Source organism: Thalassophryne amazonica, chromosome 17, assembly GCF_902500255.1.
Source record: "Thalassophryne amazonica chromosome 17, fThaAma1.1, whole genome shotgun sequence".
Taxonomy (NCBI): Eukaryota; Metazoa; Chordata; class Actinopteri; order Batrachoidiformes; family Batrachoididae; genus Thalassophryne; species Thalassophryne amazonica.
In genome coordinates this window covers 74,101,973-74,125,087 of record NC_047119.1, presented here as the reverse complement: position 1 = coordinate 74,125,087, position 23,115 = coordinate 74,101,973, and the positions used below count along the sequence as shown (strand labels likewise).

Sequence of the window (23,115 nt, the reverse complement as noted above, 5' to 3'; positions counted from 1 at the left end):
TAGCTATTTTAGCGTTTTTTTTAAATTTCCAAAGAATTTTATGTCACATTTTTAAACAGTAATTCATAATATCCCTATAGTAATGGGGAAACTATGGCACAAAAAGAACGCAAATGCACTACCAGACTAGAAAGATTTTTTTTTCTGTGAAGGGACACAAACATGTGTTAATTACCAGTCTAGAAAGAGTCAAATTCAACCTCGAGGTCGCTGTCGTCATCTGATGCCACTTGTGCAGATTTTGTTGAACACAGAAAAAAAGGTTGACACCTCCATAAGGAACTTGAACTCTTTTTTTTTGTTTTTCTTGTATATCTCTTTACTCTTGTGTTTTGTTCATTTGTTATCGCATTTGTTGAAATAAAGTTTTGAAAAAAAAAGATGTTGTTGGTTGGGTAATCTTCCTGTCACGGCAGAGATTGGATGGGAACTCATTACTTTGTATGGAGAGGGGGTGGGCTTTCAAATGACTGTCCCGGCCGGCCAAAGCCAGCAGCAGCCCTGTGTGTGGTGTGTCTTTGATGCCGCCTGAGTGCAACACCTGCAAAATGATTCTTGGGTGTCAGAGAGAGGTGCGTGTTTGGGCAACCAATTGAAATTATCGTACATATTGGATTTTTTCCCATTATTGATCGTACATCATACAGAGGGCAAAACTATCATACAAATACGATAATTATCGTACATCTGGTAACACTGTGTAGTTTTCTCTGGGCCCCTCCCCAATCGACCGGGAGTGACATGTTTAGCCGCATCTTCTCCCTGAATTGCTGGCTGTCTGAGTGGTGTCCAAAAAAATAAGGTGGGCTTCATAGATAATTGGCAAAGCTTCTGGGGAAAACCTGGTCTTGTTAGGAGAGACGGCATCCATCCCACTTTGGATGGAGCAGCTCTCATCTCTAGAAATCTGGCCAATTTTATTAAACCCTCCAAACCGTGACTATCCAGGGTTGGGACCAGGAAGCAAAGTTGTAGTCTTACACACCTCTCTGCAGCTTCTCTCCCCCTGCCATCCCCTCATTACCCCATCCCCGTAGAGATGGTGCCTGCTCCCAGACCACCAACAACCAGTAAAAATCTATTTAAGCATAAAAATTCAAAAAAAGAAATAATATAGCACCTTCAACTGCACCACAGACTAAAACAGTTAAATGTGGTCTATTAAACATTAGGTCTCTCTCTTCTAAGTCCCTGTTAGTAAATGATATAATAATTGATCAACATATTGATTTATTCTGCCATACAGAAACCTGGTTACAGCAGGATGAATATGTTAGTTTAAATGAGTCAACACCCCCGAGTCACACTAACTGTCAGAATGCTCGAAGCACGGGCCGAGGAGGAGGATTAGCAGCAATCTTCCACTCCAGCTTATTAATTAATCAAAAACCCAGACAGAGCTTTAATTAATTTGAAAGCTTGACTGTTAGTTTTGTCCATCCAAATTGGAAGTCCCAAAAACCAGTTTTATTTGTTGTTATCTATCGTCCACCTGGTCGTTACTGTGAGTTTCTCTGTGAATTTTCAGACCTTTTGTCTGACTTAGTGCTTAGCTCAGATAAGATAGTGGGCGATTTTAACATCCACATAGATGCTGAGAATGACAGCCTCAACACTGCATTTAATCTATTATTAGACTCAATTGGCTTTGCTCAAAATGTAAATGAGTCCACCCACCACTTTAATCATACTTTAGGTCTTGTTTTGACTTATGGTATGGAAATTGAAGACTTAACAGTATTCCCTGAAAACCCCCTTCTGTCTGATCATTTCTTAATAACATTTACATTTACTTTAATGGACTACCCAGCAGTGGGGAATAAGTTTCATTACACTAGAAGTCTTTCGGAAAGCGCTGTAACTAGGTTTAAGGATATGTTTCCTTCTTTATGTTCCCTAATGCCATATACCAACACAGTGCAGAGTAGCTACCTAAACTCTGTGAGTGAGATAGATTATCTCATCAATAGTTTTACATCCTCATTGAGCACAACTTTGGATGCTGTAGCTCCTCTGAAAAAGAGCCTTAAATCAGAAGTGCCTGACTCTGTGGTATAACTCACAAAGTCAAAATCAGCTTAAAGCAGATAACCCGTAAGTTGGAGAGGAAATGGCGTTTCACTAATTTAGAAGATCTTCACTTAGCCTGGAAAAAGAGTCTGTTGCTCTATAAAAAAGCCCTCCGTAAAGCTAGGACATCTTACTACTCATCACTAATTGAAGAAAATAAGAACAACCCCAGGTTTCTTTTCAGCACTGTAGCCAGGCTGACAAAGAGTCAGAGCTCTATTGAGCCGAGTATTCCTTTAACTTTAACTAGTAATGACTTCATGACTTTCTTTGTTAATAAAATTTTAACTATTAGAGAAAAAATTACTCATAACCATCCCAAAGACATATCGTTATCTTTGGCTGCTTTCAGTAATGCTGGTATTTGGTTAGACTCTTTCTCTCCGATTGTTCTGTCTGAGTTATTTTCATTAGTTACTTCCTCCAAACCATCAACATGTCTATTAGACCCCATTCCTACCAGGCTGCTCAAGGAAGCCCTACCATTAATTAATGCTTCGATCTTAAATATGATCAATCTATCTTTATTAGTTGGCTATGTACCACAGGCTTTTAAGGTGGCAGTAATTAAACCATTACTTAAAAAGCCATCACTTGACCCAGCTATCTTAGCTAATTATAGGCCAATCTCCCACCTTCCTTTTCTCTCAAAAATTCTTGAAAGGGTAGTTGTAAAACAGCTAACTGATCATCTGCAGAGGAATGGTCTATTTGAAGAGTTTCAGTCAGGTTTCAGAATTCATCATAGTACAGAAACAGCATTAGTGAAGGTTACAAATGGCCTCAGACAGTGGACTCATCTCTGTGCTTGTCCTGATAGACCTCAGTGCTGCTTTTGATACTGTTGATCATAAAATTTTATTACAGGGATTAGAGCATGCCATAGGTATTAAAGGCACTGCGCTGCAGTGGTTTGAATCATATTTATCTAATAGATAACAATTTGTTCATGTAAATGGGGAGTCTTCTTCACAGACTAAAGTTAATTATGGAGTTCCACAAGGTTCTGTGCTAGGACCAATTTTATTCACTTTATACATGCTTCCCTTAGGCAGTATTATTAGAAAGCATTGCTTAAATTTTCATTGTTACGCAGATGATACCCAGCTTTATCTATCCATGAAGCCAGAGGACACACACCAATTAGTTAAACTGCAGGAATGTCTTTCAGACATAAAGACATGGATGACCTCTAATTTCCTGCTTTTAAATTCAGATAAAACTGAAGTTATTGTACTTGGCCCCACAAATCTTAGAAACATGGTGTCTAACCAGATCCTTACTCTGGATGGCATTACCCTGACCTCTAGTAATACTGTGAGAAATCTTGGAGTCATTTTTGATTAGGATATGTCCTTCAATGCGCATATTAAGCAAATATGTAGGACTGCTTTTTTATATTTGCACAATATCTCTAAAATTAGAAAGGTCTTGTCTCAGAGTGATGCTGAAAAACTAATTCATGCATTTATTTCCTCTAGGCTGGACTATTGTAATTCATTATTATCAGGTTGTCCTAAAACTTCCCTGAAAAGCCTTCAGTTAATTCAAAATGTTGCAGCTAGAGTACTGACAGGGACTAGAAGGAGAGAGCATATTTCACCCTTATTAGCCTCTCTTCATTGGCTTCCTGTTAATTCTAGAATAGAATTTAAAATTCTTCTTCTTACTTATAAGGTTTTAAATAATCAGGTCCCATCTTATCTTAGGGACCTTATTGTACCATATCACCCCAATAGAGTGCTTTGCTCTCAGACTGCAGGCTTACTTGTAGTTCCTAGGGTTTGTAAGAGTAGAATGGGAGGCAGAGCCTTCAGCTTTCAGGCTCCTCTCCTGTGGAACCAGCTCCCAATTTGGATCAGGGAGACAGACACCCTCTCTACTTTTAAGATTAGGCTTAAAACTTTCCTTTTTGCTAAAGCTTATAGTTAGGGATGGATCAGGTGACCCTGAACCATCCCTTAGTTATGCTGCTATAGACTTAGACTGCTGGGGGGTTCCCATGATGCACTGAGTGTTTCTTTCTCTTTTTGCTCTGTATGCACCACTCTGCATTTAATCATTAGTGATTGATCTCTGCTCCCCTCCACAGCATGTCTTTTTCCTGGTTCTCTCCCTCAGCCCCAACCAGTCCCAGCAGAAGACTGCCCCTCCCTGAGGCTGGTTCTGCTGGAGGTTCCTTCCTGTTAAAAGGGACTTTTTCCTTCCCACTGTAGCCAAGTGCTTGCTCATAGGGGGTCGTTTTGACCGTTGGGGTTTTTTCTGTAATTATTGTATGGCCTTGCCTTACAATATAAAGCGCCTTGGGGCAACTGTTTGTTGTGATTTGGCGCTATATAAATAAAATTGATTTGATTTGATTAATGTAAGTGAAGTTTGAAACTATTATTTCATATAAAATGATTTAAACAGATTATTTGGATGTCTACAGTATGATATATTGGGTTATGATGGTACCATAAAAATTGTCAATGTGTACAACTTTTGTTGCAGTCAAAGATACAGTTTTTATTTAGAAAAAATCACTTTCTAGGTTTATATCTTGTTCAGATATACAGTGAGACAAATAAGTATTTGATCCCACTAATTATTTAAAAATCATACAATAGGATTTTCTTAATATTTTTTAGATTCTGTGTCTCACAGTTGAAGTGTAGCTATGATAAAAATTACAGACCTCTGCATTCTTTGTCGGTGGGAAAACTCACAAAATCGATAGTGGTTCAAATACACATTTGCCTCACTGAAGCTGAGAACACTGATTTTTCTAATAGTGCAGCGGATAAGAGAATATTTAGAGGGCAATCCTGCACATGGTGATCAAAGCATGAAATTCGACAGAAATACTCCTCAGACGATCCTCTTTTGAAAAAAACGATTGGCCACTTGAATTTTCAATCCGTGGTCAGGTGGGGGTCAATTGAAGAATTACACAGAGGTCAAAATTAAAAGATGCTCCAATCATATTGAAAAATATTCCACAGTATTTGCCTGATCATAACGATTCCTAAAAGGTATAGGTTGGACTATCTGTGACTGAATTCTATGGAGTTAGGGGATAAAAACAGCAAGAATGGTGACAAAGGTCAGTTTCAATTTGTACAGGGGTCAAAAGTTAAAGTTGCTCCAATTTTGGTAAAAAAAAAAAAAAAAAAAAAAGTGATCTAAATTACTAGTTGAGTTAACACGGTTTTAAAAAGGAATAGTTTGGACCTTGTATCATCCTTACTTATCACGTTACGGGGTAACATACGTATTAGGCTGAGCATGTCTCAGCACGCCTCGGCCCAGCCATTAAAATCTGCTATGGAGGTGGGCGCTACCATTGAGGTGTTACCTAGATTGACAGAATTTAATATTATTTCATTGAGCGTGCTGACGAAACTTGTGGCGTCAACAAAAAGTACAACCTGTTTATTTGATCCTGTACCAACAAAACTGTTTAAGGACCTGTGGCCCACTCTTGGGCCGACTGTGCTGGAAATTATTAATCTGTTATTAACCTCTGGATCTGTTCTGAAATGTTTTAAATCAGCAGTGATTAAACCATTACTTAAAAAACCTAATCTTGACCCTAGTGTATTTAAAAATTACAAATCTATCATTCTGTTCCAAAATTTTAGAGAAGGTGGTTTCACGGCAGCTCGTAGACCACCTCACTGAGAATGATCTTTTTGAGCCGCTGCAGTCTGCTTTTAGGAAATATCACTCCACAGAGACAGCGCTCACTAAAGTAGTGAATAATCTTCTGCGAGCAATGGACTCAGACACCACTACGGTTTTGGTGTTGTTAGATCTCAGTGCTGCGTTTGATATCGTGGATCATCATATTTTCCTCAATAGGTTGGAGAATTTTTTTGGGATTACTGGAAGTGCCCTTGCCTGGTTGACGTCATATCTGTCCAGTCGTTCTCATTGTGTCTTGTATAATGGCACTACCTCTGACCTTGATGATATGAGATTTGGGGTTCCACAGGGATCCGTTTTAGGCCCCTTGCTTTTCTCCCTGTATGTGGCACCCCTTGGGTGTATACTGCAGAGTTTTGGGATTACCTTTCATTGTTACGCTGATGATACTCAGTTGTACATGCCGATAACTGCGGGAAATTTCACACCCATAAAATCCCTGGAGGACTGTCTTCTATCAGTGAGAAGTTGGATGTCTAGTAACTTCCTACTTTTAAACTTTTGTAAGACTGACATGATGGTTCTTGGTCCAGCGAGACATTGGCATCAGTTTGACCAGCTGGCGCTCAGCCTGGGTTCCTGTGTCATACATCATACGGACAAAATGAGGAACCTTGGGGTAATTTTTGATCCCACGTTGTCTTTTGACCTCCACATCAGGGATGTTACTAGGACTGCTTTTTTCCATCTGAGAAATATAGCGAGGATCCGCCCCATCCTGTCCATGGCTGATGCTGAGACCCTGATTCATGCTTTTGTTTCTTCTAGACTAGATCATTGTAATGTTCTATTTTCAGGGTTACCACAGTCCAGCATTAGGGGTCTTCAGCTGGTTCAGAACGTTGCCGCCAGACTTCTGACAAGTAGCATAAGGTCTGAACATATCACACCCATTTTGGCATCTTTGCACTGGCTCCCTGTCTCTGTGAGAGCAGATTTTAAGGTTTTGTTATTGACTTATAAGGTTGTTCATGGACTGGGGCCATCTTATCTGGCTGATCTGGTGAACGCTACGTGCCGGCCCGGGCTTTGCGGTCGCAGGATGCAGGACTTCTCTGTGTTCCCAGGGTGAAGAAGTCAGCAGGTCAAAGAGCCTTTTCGTATCGTGCACCCACCCTGTGGAACAGTCTTCCTGCGACCATGAGGCAGTCTGAGTCCGTGGACATTTTAAGTCAAGACTCAAAACCTATTTTTATTCTCTTTCTTATGAATAGTTTTTATTTTTATTTGTTTTATTCTTTTACTTCTGTTTTTATTTATGTATTTGAATTTTTTTTATTCATTTCTAATTATTTATTCAATTTTATGTTGACTTGTTTTATGTAAGATGACTTGAGATGGCTTTTGCTGTGATTTGGCGCATTATAAGCTAATTAAATTAAATTAAATTAAATGAACATATGTCACATGTCATAGAATCCAATAGACGTACACCTTGTTTGACCTTTACTTTGGAGACCAAGCATTCAACACTGTCAACGTTATTCCATTTATTAATCCTATTAGCTCAACCAATAATTTGCATCACTTTTTACCAAAATTGGAGCAACTTTAACTTTTGACCCCTGTACAGTTTGACACTGACCTTAGGCACCATTCTTGCTGTTATACTATAGAACAGGTGATGAGTGCGTGTCCACTCAGCTGCGCACGTGTGTTCACATTGGCTGAACGAGCCGCGTGTCCCTGCGTGTGTAGAACAGGTGATCAAGGCAGCTCAGCTGTGTGTATATGTGTTCGTAAACACTGTACCAGCCACTCCGCGTGCACACCCGAGCATAGATGCTGTACATCCAGAGAGCACATAATCAGGCTGAAAGCTGTAGGTGTTTGATCAGTGTATCATTGCACTGCTAGATTTTATTTGTCCGCCTGTGCTGGCATAATACGTGCGTTACAGTGGTGACATCCCATTCAGCTGCGTTGCTGGGCATTGCACCGAGCCTCTGACGCATGCACAGTGCCACATACATGTTATTACATAACATTTCCTTCACCCTCCCATTGGAGGTGGACAAATGTGGCACAGTATGTCGACAGGCTTTGCTGTGACTGATCGATCTCAATCAACCATGATCAGATCATTTCAGATGCTGTTTTGATGCCATCAGAATACGTAAATTGCAGTCAGATGGTCGTCAGATTACACATGGATCGCTGTCAGATAGGTGTCCCGTCTCGACAGTGCCCGAAGAGTTTTGAACATGTGTGGCACGCTCGGGGCCACCGGCCTTTGTGGACTTCCACAGATGGCTGTTGGAATGTTTTGGAACTGAAATCTTCCACTTTTCAGATGTGCACCGATTCATAATTCTGATGCCACTCTGCGTGATTCCAGCTATAAAGGTTACGCGAGGTTAGGAACGATGACGGTTTGCAATGGGTCAATATGTTCCTGATATCTGCACAGTCACTCACTGTGTTCTTGTTAACATATTTATTTGTACCAAAAGTATGTCTTGTAAAAGCTAGCGTCTTTCATTATCTTATCATGTGAAAAGACCCAACAGCAGGGAGTGGTTCACCAGTCAGTCACCAACCCGAGTCCCTGTTTTTACGTCTCTCCAATTTTGACCTAGTTAGCGCATGACTTAAATATGACACAATCTTTCTGATTATGTACATGCCTCTCGGTGGCCACTAGCCAATAGAAGTCCGGCTCCACCCATTGTCTCAGACTATCTATATAATATTTCTGAAACTGTGTTTGAGGTTCTTTTTCAGATGGAACTCCTGCATGAGCTTTGTCTACTGGGGAACCAGATCTGATTTACTTCACATAAAATCAAATAAATTGTTCTTTTGTAATAAGAGTCGTTTTGATCCAGGACAGATCCAAAAACTCCAGGGTTTAATATCTCCCTGCCTCATAAACTGCACTATCACCATAGTGGATTTTCTGTGGTAATTTCCCATTGAAGCTAATGGATTCAACAACCACATTAGTCATAAGCCCTGCAGGTTCTCTAATCACCTGCTCCGTGGCTACGGCGTGAGATTGCTGCCAAAACCTCTCTTGCAATAAAATGTTTTCAGGTGTATTAGATTATTTCACACGCGTAGATATTAGCTGCAAGTGCGCAAATTGTCTCTGTATGCGCGCACTCAGAGGAAACTGCTTCTCAAGTGATTAAAAAAGTGCTGTGAGCGAGTAGGAATATGTGACCAGTGCACCCCCGCCCTCTTGAAGTTGATTTCTGCTCACGCGCAGTGGATTTCTGCTGTCTCGCTTGAAAATTGGGGGAGGGTTTTGTCACTGTGGGGGAGGGAACCAGGGGGTTGGTACTAGCTCTGCTGTGATTGGTCATTTCTGAAGAGAAAGCTTTGATTGACAGCCCTCCTCTCAGACACAAGTCTGTTGAAATGAAGGAGACAATGGCATCTGGGCAGAACTTTCTCACCTGAAAGAACCTCTTCCCAGACGCCGAAGAAGAAGAATAGGTTAGCTCTAAGCTTATTTCCCAGAAGGGCCCACAGCACGTCTCTCTCATTCCTTCCCAGCAATCGGGAAGAAAATAGCGGTCTGATCAGGCCTCCCATTTGATCAGTCCCCTTGCCTTCACAACACATGCTTCATTTTGGAGCATCAACAGCAATTAACCGATTATCACCTCATTCTGCCCCCAAGTTTCGAGCGAGAGAGTAGAAATCCACTTCAAGAGGGTGGGGGCCCTTTTTTCCTCACTCGAGGAGCAGTTTCCTCTGAATGTGCGCGTGTGCGCAGTTAATATCTATGTGTGTGAAATAATATAATAACGCCCAAATGCATGTTTTATTGTGGGTGTGCTTTTGGCACCGATCTGGCCTGCTGTAAAGTCCTAATGTGTTACCCTCCCTGTAGAGCTCTATCTATGGTCCCAGGTAAGATGGCGGTGCCTTCCTCGGTAGGCTGAAAGCCATCCGGCATCAGCAAGCCACAGCCACACCAAAAAGAAGGCCAGTTATCAATTAAACTAAAGCCTTGCAGTCTACAAAATTGCGCCAGCCACCTATTCAAGGACATCAGCGCCTCATCATTACCCCGGGAGGGGAGGGAACCAGAGACTATTAATTGATGCCGAGGTCACAAGTTCTCTCTATGTCCATTTTTGTGGCCTCCGAATGTTTCATCCTAATATCATTGGTGCTGACGTGAATAACTAGGTGGTTGTATCTAACTACGTGGTTGTAGTGTTAAATTGAAAGTGTGCGTGTGTGTGTGTGTGTGTGTGTGTGTGTGTGTGTGTGTGTGTGTGTGTGTGTGTGTGTGTGTGTGTGTGTGTGTGTGTGTGTGTGTGTGTGTGTGTGCATTGCTGCAGGAGGTGAGAAAAGTCAGTGAATCCATCAAATACAACCACCCCTTAAGGAAGAATATTGATACAATTCTAAGAAAAGTAAGTGACTCACATCTTCCTGACAACACAACAGACCAGGTTTGATTAGTTTCACAGACTTGCTCATGTGCTCATCGTTCTGCTGTAGTGTCCAGTGGATTACCAGGACAAGATGGGCAGGAACATGGATGACTACGAAGACTTTGATGAGAAACACAGTACTTACCCCAGTGAGAAGAGCCTGGTGAAGCTTCATAAACAGGCAAGAATTACCAGCTGAGCAATCTTTGACACTACTGCAGGAATGTTCTGTCAAAGGTCAGTCTAAAGCTGATTCTTGTGTCTAGGTTATCTACGCAGTCCAAAGACACAACAGGACTCAAGTCCAGTGGCAGATCCTCTTGCAGCAGGCCATCCATCTGGAAGATGTAGCCAAAAATGAAACCAGTTCAACTCACCAGTTTGTCCACAGCTTCCTGTCCTCTGAGTCAGCCGGGTTTTTCAGGAGATACCTGTACACTCCGGTTGTAGGTGGGTTCAAATCGTGGGGTTTCTGAGACCGTTCACATGCACTCTCATTGCAAACACGAATAATCATACACCACTGTGCATCAACAAGCCCAATTCAGAAAAACCAAAACCAGAACGATAACCTGTAGTGACTCTTAGATTTACTTTGACTTCTGTTTCACTGCACACAGTATGGACGCGTCATCATACTGCAAGAGGTCAACTTCATTTCATTTGTTCAGACACTAAAGCATTTACCACATTGAAATGTTGCCAAGCGATGAAACAGTTCAGGCGCTATTTGTTCCATCCCTCCTGCAAACACGTCTTAATGTGTCCAACAGTACGGGGTCATTGTTGTATGTTTTTGTTTGAAAATTCTCCATTTATTTTCTGTTGGGGACAGGTCAAGGACTCCAGGCAGACCAGTCCAGTGTCCGCACTCTCTTCTTCTGCAGCCATGTCTTTGTAATGTGTGCAGAATGTGGTTTTTCATGGTCTTGTTTAAAAATACATGGATGCCCTGTGAAAGACGTCTTCTTGAAGGCAGGAAACTTTGCTCTAACATCTTTTCTGCATTAATGTTGCATCATAGAGTGTAAATGACCTTTTGACAAGGGCACTGGCATGAGCTCAGACAATGACAGACCCTGGCCTTTGGACTTGATGCTGATAACAGTCTGGATGCTCCTTTTGTCCAGAATTCACAGCATCAGTTTCTTCCAGAAAAGTTCTGGGAAACTGATTTATCTGACCACAATACGTTTCCACTCGGGGTTGGGCAGTGAGTCGAGCGGAGCGGTTTCAGCTCCATGCTCACTCCTGCTCCACTCACATGCCCTAGAGGTTAGAAATGCCACAGAGTTCTTTTAAAAAAAAGTGCAAAATACAAAGCAGAGTGAAAGTGTTGGATGTTGCATAAGTATAGGTTTATGTTGCTTACTGGTGTCTGTCATGACACAACGCCCAACAGTTTGTGCTATCTCTGGTTGTCAGATTGTCCGCTGCTGTCAAGCAAGGAAGACATGTCTGATTCGCAACACAGATGGGAATCGGACAAAATGTTTAATGTACAAAATGAAGCTCAAAACTACTTTAATAAAATACTTTAAAATCCCCAAAGGGATGACGTGCAGTGATGTGACAACATGACTGATGACACACCCCTCTACCTCATGTACTCAGGCAGACAGTAATGCCGTATTCCAGGGTCTAAAGACTGGACACTGCAGTTTTGCTTTTGAATCAATGTGTGGCTGATCATCTTCTCATGTGCCTCATTGAAACTGGTCGATCTAGGCTTGAACGTCCCCTACAGAACATCCGGAAAGTATTCAGTGCTTCACTTTTTGCACTTTTTGTTTTGCTAGTCTTATTTTTTCCCTCAGAATTCTACTCACAACACCCCACAATCACATCATGAAGAAAGAATTAAAAAAATTGTGCAAATTTATTAAAAATAAACACCAAGTAATCACATGTGCATAAGTATTCCCAGTCTTTGTTCAATACTTTGTTGATGCACCTTTGGCAGCAATTCCAGCTTCAAGTCTTCTTGAATATGATGCCACAAGCTTGGTGCACCTATCTTTGGACAGTTTGGTCCATTCCTCTTTGCAGCACCTCTCTCTCAAGCTCCATCAGGTTGGATGGGGAGCATTGATGCACAGATATTTTCAGATATCTCCAGAGATGTTCAATCGGATTCAGGTCTGGGCTCTGGTTGGGCCACTCAAGGACATTCACAGAGTTGTCCTGAAGCCACTCCTTTGATATCTTGGCTGTGTGCTTAGGGTCATTGTCCTGCTGAAAGATGAACCATCGCCCCAGTCTGAGGTCAAGAGCGCTCTGGAGCAGGTTTTCATCCAGGATGTCTCGGTAATTGCTGCATTCATCTTTCCCTTAATCCTGACTGGTCTCCCAGTTCCTACTGCTGAAAAACATCCCCACAGCATGATGCTGCCACCACCATGCTTCACTGTAGGGATGGTGCCTGGTTTCCTCCAAACATGACGCCAAAGAGTTCAATCTTTGTCTCATCACACCAGAGAATTTTGTTTCTCCTGGTCTGAGAGTCCTTCAGGTGCCTTTAATCCCTCTGGAAGGTTCTCCTCTCTCCACAGAGCAATGTTGGAGCACTGACAGAGTGACCATCAAGTTCTTGGTCACCTCCCTGACTAAGGCCCTTCTCCCTTGATCGCTCAATTTAGACAGACAGCCAGCTCTAGGAAGAGTCCTGGTGGATCTGAACTTCTTCCATTTATGGATGATGGAGGCCACTGTGCTCACTGGGACCTTCAAAGCAGCAGAAATGTTTCTGTACCCTTCCCCAGATTTGTGCATCCAGACAACCCTGTCTCAGAGGTCTACAGGCAATTCCTTTGACTTTATGCTTGGTTTGTGCTCTGACTGTCAACTGTGGGACCTTATATGAAGACAGGTGTGTGTGTCTTTCCAAATCATGTCCAATCAACTGAATTGACCCCCAGTCCAATTAAGCTGTACAAACATCTCAAGGATGATCAGTGGAAACAGGAGACACCTGAGCTCGATTTTGAGTTTCATGGCAAAGGCTGGCAATATTTATTCACGATGTACATGGGAAACATACAGGTGACTTCTTAGGGGTTTTTTTTTTATTGTTTGCTTTTTTAAAATTTTTAATAAATTTGCAAAAATATCAAAAATTAAATTTACTCCATTTTGGTGTAAGACTGAAACATAAAATGTGGAAAAAGTGAAGGGCTGTGAATACTTTCCAGACGGACTGTACATCCTCCAGCAAACTTTATGTTGATGAGCTTTCACGTAATCTTTTTGAGGAAGTTTTTCTGCTTGTCAATTCATGACATGAAAGTCTTTTATTTGATTGTCGGTTAATTAATGTGGAGATTTTTTTGTTAAATTATTGTTTGAAATGAAATGGTTCTTTCATAAATTTCTGAACGCATTGAACATTCCGAGTGCCAGTCTTCCTGTGGTAACTGGTGTTCTTCTATGATGTAACAGAGTGGTACTGGGAGTGCCTCCTGAAGTGCTGGTTCCACCGGCTGCTGTTTGTGGTCCTTACTCTGTTCAGCGTGGCCGTGGTTTGGTCTGAATGCACTTTCTTCAGCACTCAGCCCGTCCTGTCCCTCTTCGCCGTCTTCATCCAGCTTGCTGAAAAAGACTACAACTACTTGTACATTGAGGTCAGTTTGACATCATCCGCGAGTGCATGATTCCAGACCTGTCACCGGCTGGATTTGTTTGTGTGTCTGACTGAAGCTCAGCGAAGCACCACATGAACGTGACATGAAGCCATTCCAGTGGTACCTAAGGATCCTCTGATGAGACCTAGTACCAAAGACATCCAGTTGTCATCTTAGGTCACTGGTTAAAGTCCAAGACTCGCAACCAGACAGGATGCACTGGGACAAGCTCACACACCACTTCTTGCTACAAGTCATCAGGAGGACACCCAGAGACTCTCTCATTGCTATATCCACGGGTACCCGTTAAACCACCTGTCCCCGTTTTATCTGGCTCTCCTGGACATCATGACAATTTGTGTGGTCCCCATGAAGTTGCTGAATCTCATAGCCAGCCTGGGCAAAGAACAGACAGAATCTATGAATGCACCCTACTGAATTTTGCATTTGTAAGGGACGTATTCTGGATCGTCCACTGTCTGGTTTGGTCCTGGATCAAGACCATGATCTATGCTTCAAATTACTCCCTGGATTCAGCTGTCAGAAGCGTATGTGTATGCAGAGACACCTGGGAAGACTTTATGGATTCATGAGGTCTCTGCAGGAGAATGAAGGTCCAGGTCTTTCAGGTCCTCATGCTTCCTGTCTTACTGTGTGGTTGTCAGGCTTGGACTCAAATCAGTGACTTAAGGTGACACCTAGATGTCTTTAGGACCAGGTCTCTTTGGAGGATCCTTGGTTTCTGCTGGAATGACGTTGTGTCAAACAAGCAGTTACTGAGGGACACTAGAATGAGGAGGATCACTGGCACTGTGAGGGACCATCAGCTGGAACCCTTTGCCCATGTGGTGTGTTTCTCTAGACATGATCCAGCACATCAGTATTGAGGGGCTGGGGAGGTCAAGCTGGCCTGGCCATGGAATAATTTCATTATTTATTGATGTCTGTCCCAACTGTAGACTTGATCTGTGTTCAGATTTAGCTGGCGGCAAATTTTTGCCTGGCTCTTGGGTTCAAATTGTCTGTTCATCGAGCACGGATTTTCCCAAAACTGAATTGTTGCTGAAAATGTGTGCTGCTTCACTGTCCCAAGGCTGTAAAACACCAGCTCAGTGTGCAGCTGAGGAGGAGCCGAACAGAGATTCTGTCCGCTGAAAAGGAAAAAATGATGCGTGATACATTTTTTTTTTTTTTTTTTACAGTTGAAAGGCTTCGTGTTAACAAAATGTTCGAAGTGTGCACAACACGAAAATGACGAGAGAGAGAGAGGCAGAGTGACAGAGGGAGATGCAGAGAGAGAGAGAGAGAGACAGGGAGGGGGAGAGGGAGAGAGGGGGACACAGGCAGGGAGAGGGGGGGGAGAGGTAGAGGGAGAGAAAGAGAGAGGCAGGGAGAGGGGGGGAGAGAGGTAGAGGGAGAGAAAGAGAGAGGCAGGGAGAGGGGGGGAGAGAGGTAGAGGGAGAGAAAGAGAGAGGCAGGGAGAGGGGGGGAGAGAGGTAGAGGGAGAGAAAGAGAGAGGCAGGGAGGGGGGGAGAGGGAGAGAGAGAGAGAGAGGCAGGGAGGGGGAGGGGGGGAGGGGGAGAGAGAGGTAGAGGGAGAGAGAGAGAGAGAGGCAGGGAGAGGGAGGGGGGGGAGGGGGAGAGAGAGGTAGAGGGAGAGAGAGAGAGAGAGGCAGGGGGAGGTAGAGGGAGAGAGAGAGAGAGGCAGGGAGAGGGAGAGAGGGGGGAGGGGAGCCCCCTGCTCCTCCTGCCACACCCCCACAGCAGGTGAGACAGTCAGAGAGGGGAACACGTACTCACATTCATCATCCCACTGGTCAGACAGAGTACGGTTCTCAGCTCTGTGGAGCCCTGGCAAGGAAGCACAACCCTCCTCCACCATCCTGAGCAGCATCCTGGAGGACCGAACTCCCGCCGACTCTGCCAGCCTTCCAACAGACGTGCGCAGTAGATGGCCCAATTTGGTGCACCCCGCCTCCCTCAGGCGGGACCGCAGAGTGGCAGATGACAACCCAGGAGAGATAACAGTCATTGAAGAAACGAGGCTCCTCAAACAGCCACATCCCTGGTGTGCCAACGTTGTCCCTGCGCACAAAGAGGACCTGCCATGCCTGGAGAACTGACGGGTAAAAAGCCGAGGTGCCCATCCTGATGACATCCCGCCGATGTAGGAGGAACAGATGTTTGTCATATCAAGGTCAGCGTCCCTCCTCAGCAAGGCACGTGGTGTATCCTGTCAGCTCAATCCCGAGGTGTACAACAGTCTGAGCAGCCTGCAACCAGAAGGTTGACACTCGAGCAGAAATGTCCACCAGCCCCTGTCCTCCTTCATGAAGCGGCATGTACAACACGGGAGCTCTGATCCAGTGATGGCCTGACCAGAAAAAATCCATCAGTAACCGCTTCAACTGCTCAATAAGGCTCCGTGGTGGAGGGAGGACAAACAGTCTGTGCCACAGCGCCAAAGCGACCAAGTTATTAGAGACCAGAACCCGCTCCCTGTAGGACATCTGGGGCAGCAACCTTGCCATATGGACAGTCTGGCACACACCTTCTCCACAAGCCCTCCCAATTCCTCCGATCTGACCCCAGAAACACACCCAGCACTTTCAAACCCTCCACTCCCCACTGCAGACCATGTGGCAGACAGGGAGCAGCCCCTTCCTGCCACTTCCCCATCAGGACAGCCTCACTCTTCTCCCAGTTCACTCTTGAAGAGCTTCTCGTCTCATACAGCCGTAAACTGTCTAATAACTCATCAATGTCCGCCTGATTCGTACAAAAACTGTGATGTCATCTGCATAAGCAGAGCGCACCAGGGTAGAAGATAGTTGAAAACCCGGCAAAACAAGCCCAGACAGCCTGGCTCTAAGGTGACACAAGAGTGATCTCAATGGCTAAAGAGTACAGCTGATCTGAGATGGGGCAGCCTTGACTTATACAACACGTTCCAAGGACTGGGCAGCTCATCCATCCCCCAACCTTAACCAAACATGAAGCCCCATTATACAAAATGACCTCGCCCCCGCTTGGAGAGAGATTCCTTCCCCAAAGCAGTGATGTGTTTCCTGAGTCTGTACCGCTTCTTCTCATCCAGCAGATCCAGACCAATGAGCCTCCTCAACACTTTAACAGATTTCACAAATTTCTCCGTGTCGGGAAAATAATCCGCAACTTTCACTGATTTATCAAATGAATCATCCAGGAAGCTGTTGATATCCTGCAGCGGGTACAGATCACTGCTGTGAGAGAAGGAACCGGTGGTGGACATGCTGGAGTCCGAAACATAATCCGTGTTGTCATCATTAATGCTTTGGGGTCTGCTGGGTCCGGTGTCTCTCCGTCAGCCCGTTCACCCTGTCCGATGGTGAATGAGGACTCACCCGCATCAGAAAGATCCACTTTGACCACAGAAGGAGAGACAGAAACATCAACCGGACCGACCTCAGAACTCTGTCACCACAGCATCAGTCAACCCAGAACATTCATTTGTCAGCTGATCAGCAGTTACACTGACAGCGTCAGTCTCAGAGACACAGGCAGAGGGAGAGAAAGTCGGGTGAGGCTCTTTATGGTGAATTGTGACCAGAAGGTGTGACTGCTACACAGCTCCTGCCAAAATCACCACACCCAAAAGAATAAAGGTTACAGAGGAGCGTGTGCTCAGTGTTGGAGTCATGTTGGGGTGTTTTTTTTTTTTCTGTCCCTTGTCTCAGAATGTGAAACAGGTTGTTGTTGGGAGGCTCTGGTGATTCTCCTCCTGCCACAGAACGGCAAAAGTACCATTTCGATATGTGAAATGGCCGTCATAAGCAGGCTGAGGGGCTCAGGGGCTGCTGGCTGCGTGTGGAGAAAGTCCCACTTTTGTCCACGATACAGCTGCTGAGAGCAGGCCGTCCCGATGGAAGATTCCAGTGGTGGCCGTGGTTGAAGTGAACTCGAACCGCTGATGATGCGCTGGTTGTCCGGCTGGCTGGCTCCGCCGGCCGTGCGATTCATGGCTGCTGTGATGGAAGCGAGCTTGGCTGTCCGTGCCGAGCGAGTGCCGGTTTAACAGTATATCAATGCCCCCCCCGACAGGCAACATTCCTATAGGGCAGCACTGATTTACCCAAACCTTGATAATCAGGAAAGCAACCTTTAAACCCTATTTCATGGATGTCTTATGGTCCGAGATGAAACACAGTCTGATTGACGGTGAATGATACTGGTTTTCTTTCTGTGTGTATCTGTAGCTCTCTGCAATAGTAATATTTTCTATTCTGAAGTATCTTTAAATTTCCCTTCCAAATATACTCTACAAATTTATGGACCTGATTGACAACCTGAAATATGACAGAACATGTGATCATGATGGAGTGGGTGGTAATGCCTGGTTCACGCAGCAAGATAATTAGGCCGATTTCATAGCTGATCTTCCCCTCCAACAATCTTAAGGCTGCACTGACAATTGTGATGGCGCTAAAGATAATTTTATCAGATATTCCTGCCATGTGTGGTGTGTTAAGAGTGCTCTAGTCTGCTCGGAAGGACTTCAGGAGCACTCAGATTGCAAATCAGGGATATTCAACATGTTGGATTGTCTTGGCCTGATATCGCAGAGTGTGCGGTGTCCCATGACCACAAACGAGCACATAGCCTGCTGAATGTGACGTGCAGCCAATCAGAGAGTGAGGTGACAGATGCACAGAGCGGAATCCAAAATCAAAATGGCTGTTATGACGCACCTGAAAGTCCAGTGGTCACGCTGTCTCCAGTCCTTTAACTAACGCCTTTTCCACAATCTATCTCCGTTGCGTCTTCCTTGTCCACCATGTTTGTTTATTTTGAAGTCATGTTTAATCTTGAGAGATTTTGTGAGATTTCCCATCTGACTTGGGAATGTTTGTGTGTGGTGTGTTGTCCTCACTATGTTAGGTGAGGACAACACAGAGATTAGAAACACAGAGACCTCAGAGATTAGGTGTAATTTGCATGAGGACAGAATTTAAATGAACCCACAGTCAGTCACTGGAGTTTTTAAATCAGTGTGTACTAACGAAGCCACAGGGCCACACAATACGTCTGCTTTTCTTTGAAAAACATTTCAGCTCCTTCCAGCTTTCTGTTGACACTTATTGGGTACCTGAGCTCTGGAAGAGACCACTTATTATTCCAGCCCCAAGAAGTCACAGTGATTTTGGGCCGGTGGCCCGAACCTCTAATGTAATGAAGGCACTGGAGAAACTGTTAATTCAGGAGCTTAGTACACAGGTGGAGCCACACTTGGATCAGTATCAGTTTGCATACAAAAGCAAGTCCGAGTGATGCCATTTTAACTATGATGAACTTGGTTTTAAAGCATCTCGAGAGTTCCTTTGCAAATGCCAAATTAGGTTTTATTGATTTTAGTTCTGCTTTTAACTGTATCCGCTCGCATATCCTCTTCAAAAACTGACTCAGCTCAACGTGAACCCTTTCTTAATTAAGTGGTGTCAGTCTTTTCTGTCAAACAGGTGAAACAGCAGGTGGAGGTCAAGTCTGTCTTCTCTGATATTGCATTAAGCAGCACCGGAGTCCCTCAGGGCTGTGCTAGGTCACCATTTCTATTTACACTGTAGACCAGGGGTGGCCAAGTTCGGTCCTCGAGAGCCACATTCCTGACACTCTTAGTTGTCTCCCTGCTCCAACACACCTGAATCCAATGAAAGGCTCGTTAGCAGACTGCACTCTGAATATATTTTACTGAACTCAGGGAGGAGGTTCAGGCTTCCTCTGTGTAAATATAACCCATTTAAACATTCCTTTATTCCGCTGTCAGTGAAGCTCATGAATGAGCAGACGGCTCAGGGAAGACCGTATGTGTTGCAGAATTTGCCCTCAGATGTTAATAATGTTTTTATTGATTATGTATTTGTATTTTAACTTTGATCTGCTTTTTGATGCATGGGTGGTATGTACGGGATGTGTTGTTGTGTAGCAGACCCCTCTATCAAGACAAATTTCTCCTTAGGGAGACAAATAAAGACACTTTGGCTTTGGCTGCACAGCGCACACTGTGCCACCAAACCTGTCAGAGCTATTATTTTTTTTTACCTCCATGTGTGTGGTCTCTCATGTATTGGAAACCAACACAGTTTTAAAACCTTGCTGTATGAACCAGGCTTAAGATATCATAGGACAGTCAAGACAAGTACAAGACCCCATCCCTGTGACACACACTTTCAGTGTTGTTTTCCGCTCTGTCAGCCACGTATAAGTCTGGGGGGGATAAACTGGGACACCGGCCCTCCAAGCTGAGCTGCTGCTGTTTATTGTGGCTGTGAAGTGCTGCTCCGCCGGTGGTGAGCTGGCACGATTCTCCGGCGGCCACGTGTTTCGTGGTTGTCGTACTGAGTCACAGGTGCTGCTGATGCGGTGTGTGTGTCCTGCCTGGCTGGCTGTGTGGGGTGGCAGTGGTGGATGGGTGTCGGGTCGTGTGAGCGGTGAAGAGACCCTCGGCGTCATCACCACCAGCTGGTGAAAGTGATCTGTTTTGTTTTTTTTCTATTCTGTCCCCTCCCCATATTTTTGTGAGAGCCAGAATTCTTGTTGGTTGGTAGGTGATCAAATACTTATTACATGCAATAAAATGCAAATTAATTATTTAAAAATCATGCAATGTGATTTTCTGTTTTTTGTTTTTTGTTTTTTTAGATTCTGTCTCTCACAGTTGAAGTGAACCTACGATAAAAATTACAGACCTCTGCATTCTCTGTAGGTGGGAAAACCTGCAAAATTGACAGTGGATCAAATACTGATTTGCCTCACTGTAGCGCCCCCCCCTCCACTTTGGGGGCCTGAGTGCTGTCCTGATTCCAGGGATCTTAGTATACGTGAACAGCAAGTCTGTTTGCTGTGTAAATATCCTGCCTAACCCATCCTGTTCTCTCTCTCTCTCTCTCTCTCTCTGTGCGTGTGTGTGTGTGTGTGTGTGTGTGTGTATTCAGCGGTCACTCACTGCCTTAGATTCCTGTTCATCCTGACAGATAGGAAAGTCATTTCTTTAGTTCCTCCCCTTTTGCTTGGGGCACATGTTTGGCAGCAGATTTATTTCAGCTGGAGGCTGCACAGGCGGTGTTGAACCTGCAGCCTTCAGCTGATTGCAGTTTACAGAGGAGTCTTTTCTTGTGTTTAATCAGCCTGCTGCTCTTCATGTCTCAGTGCTGCATTTTTCTGCATCAGATGAATAAGTCGCTCTTGAGGCTGATCAAGAGTCAAGTGACATATTTGGGGGAAAGAAAATCCCTGGAACCTGATCTCTGACTCCACATTCAGGTGGTGCTGGACCTGTTCACACCGCATGTCTCAAACACCACCACCACACATCCCAGCTTTGTGGAAATCTCTCTCTCTGTCTCTCTCTCTCTCTCTCTCTCTCTCTCTCTCTCTCTCTCTCTCTCTCTCTCTCTCTCTCTCTCTCTCTCTCTCTCTCTCTCTCTCCCTGCCAGGTATTGAACCCCCCCCCCCAGTGTTTCTGAGACATTTTTCAAATCTAAGGTCCATGAGATATTCTTCAAATCAAGAGGTGTACAGTTATAACATTAGTGACCGTGGCTGTGGTGAGCTCTTGAAGTTTGGTTCCCCTGAAAATATGTGATGATATACTGATATTGGCCTCATAGACCATCAAATAAACAGTTACTCAGCATTTTATAATTCAGAATATGTTTATTGACGGACAAAAAAAACATTGTTACCATGATTTACTTTTTTATGCAAATATCCCACCACAAAAATCATCCAAAATTTACCCTCATTTCACAATTTCTATGATGAATTTTCTTTTCCTTCATCACAAATTGTGCACAAGTTGGCAGGCCTTTGTGACTTACACTATGGTGTGACTTATATACTGAAAAATCACACCACGGCATACACCATTTTTATCCAAAATTATTCTATTTTACAAATAATAGATGTGCAGAAACACACACACACACATATATATATATATACTCAACAAAAATATAAACGCAACACTTTTGGTTTTGCTCCCATTTTGTATGAGATGAACTCAAAGATCTAAAACTTTTTCCACATACACAGTATCACCATTTCCCTCAAATATTGTTCACAAACCAGTCGAAATCTGTGATAGTGAGCACTTCTCCTTTGCTGAGATAATCCATCCCACCTCACAGGTGTGCCATATCAAGATGCTGATTAGACACCATGATTAGTGCACAGGTGTGCCTTAGACTGTCCACAATAAAAGGCCACTCTGAAAGGTGCAGTTTTGTTTTATTCGGGCGGGATACCAGTCAGTATCTGGTGTGACCACCATTTGCCTCATGCAGTGCAACACATCTCCTTCGCATCATCCGTGAAGAGAACACCTCTCCAACGTGCCAAACGCCAGCGAATGTGAGCATTTGCCCACTCAAGTCGGTTACGACGACGAACTGGAGTCAGGTCGAGACCCCGATGAGGACAACGAGCATGCAGATGAGCTTCCCTGAGACGGTTTCTGACAGTTTGTGCAGAAATTCTTTGGTTATGCAAACCGATTGTTTCAGCAGCTGTCCGAGTGGCTGGTCTCAGACGATCTTGGAGGTGGACATGCTGGATGTGGAGGTCCTGGGCTGGTGTGGTTACACGTGGTCTGCGGTTGTGAGGCTGGTTGGATGTACTGCCAAATTCTCTGAAACGCCTTTGGAGACGACTTATGGTAGAGACATGAACATTCAATACACGAGCAACAGCTCTGGTTGACATTCCTGCTGTCAGCATGCCAACTGCACGCTCCCTCAAATCTTGCGACATCTGTGGCATTGTGCTGTGTGATAAAACTGGACCTTTCAGAGTGGCCTTTTATTGTGGGCAGTCTAAGGCACACCTGTGCACTAATCATGGTGTCTAATCAGCATCTTGGTATGGCACACCTGTGAGGTGGGATGGATTATCTCAGCAAAGGAGAAGTGCTCACTATCACAGATTTAGACTGGTTTGTGAACAATATTTGAGGGAAATAGTGATATTGTGTATGTGGAAAAAGTTTTAGATCTTTGAGTTCATCTCATACAAAATGGGAGCAAAACCAAAAGTGTTGCGTTTATATTTTTGTTGAGTACAAATAATGGATGGTAAGGAGTCCAATATAGAGATATAAGGCTACGCCTCGTCCAATATAACTTTTCTTCAATATTTCTCTATGTTGGACTCCTTACCATCCATCAATTATGTTCTCCACCCCCATCCCAAATTAAGCAAACAACAAAGAGTAAATTAGTAAATTAGAATAAATTAGATCAATTTATTTTGTTGTGAACAGCATATGATTGATTCTGATGCGATGAATGCTTCTAAATCGTCAGTCGCGTGCTT

At 44.0% G+C, this 23,115-nt stretch overlaps 1 protein-coding gene across 1 annotated transcript in view; it reads left to right on the top strand.

The window, feature by feature from the left end:
• lmbrd2b (LMBR1 domain containing 2b) overlaps positions 1-23,115 on the top strand; it is a 90,818-nt gene that overhangs the window by 26,144 nt on the left and 41,559 nt on the right. Inside the window, exons 7-10 of the mRNA XM_034192299.1 lie at positions 10,056-10,130; positions 10,219-10,332; positions 10,418-10,601; positions 13,590-13,771. Of these exons, the coding sequence (XP_034048190.1) occupies positions 10,056-10,130; positions 10,219-10,332; positions 10,418-10,601; positions 13,590-13,771 (555 nt within the window). The remainder of the gene's footprint in view (positions 1-10,055; positions 10,131-10,218; positions 10,333-10,417; positions 10,602-13,589; positions 13,772-23,115) is intronic.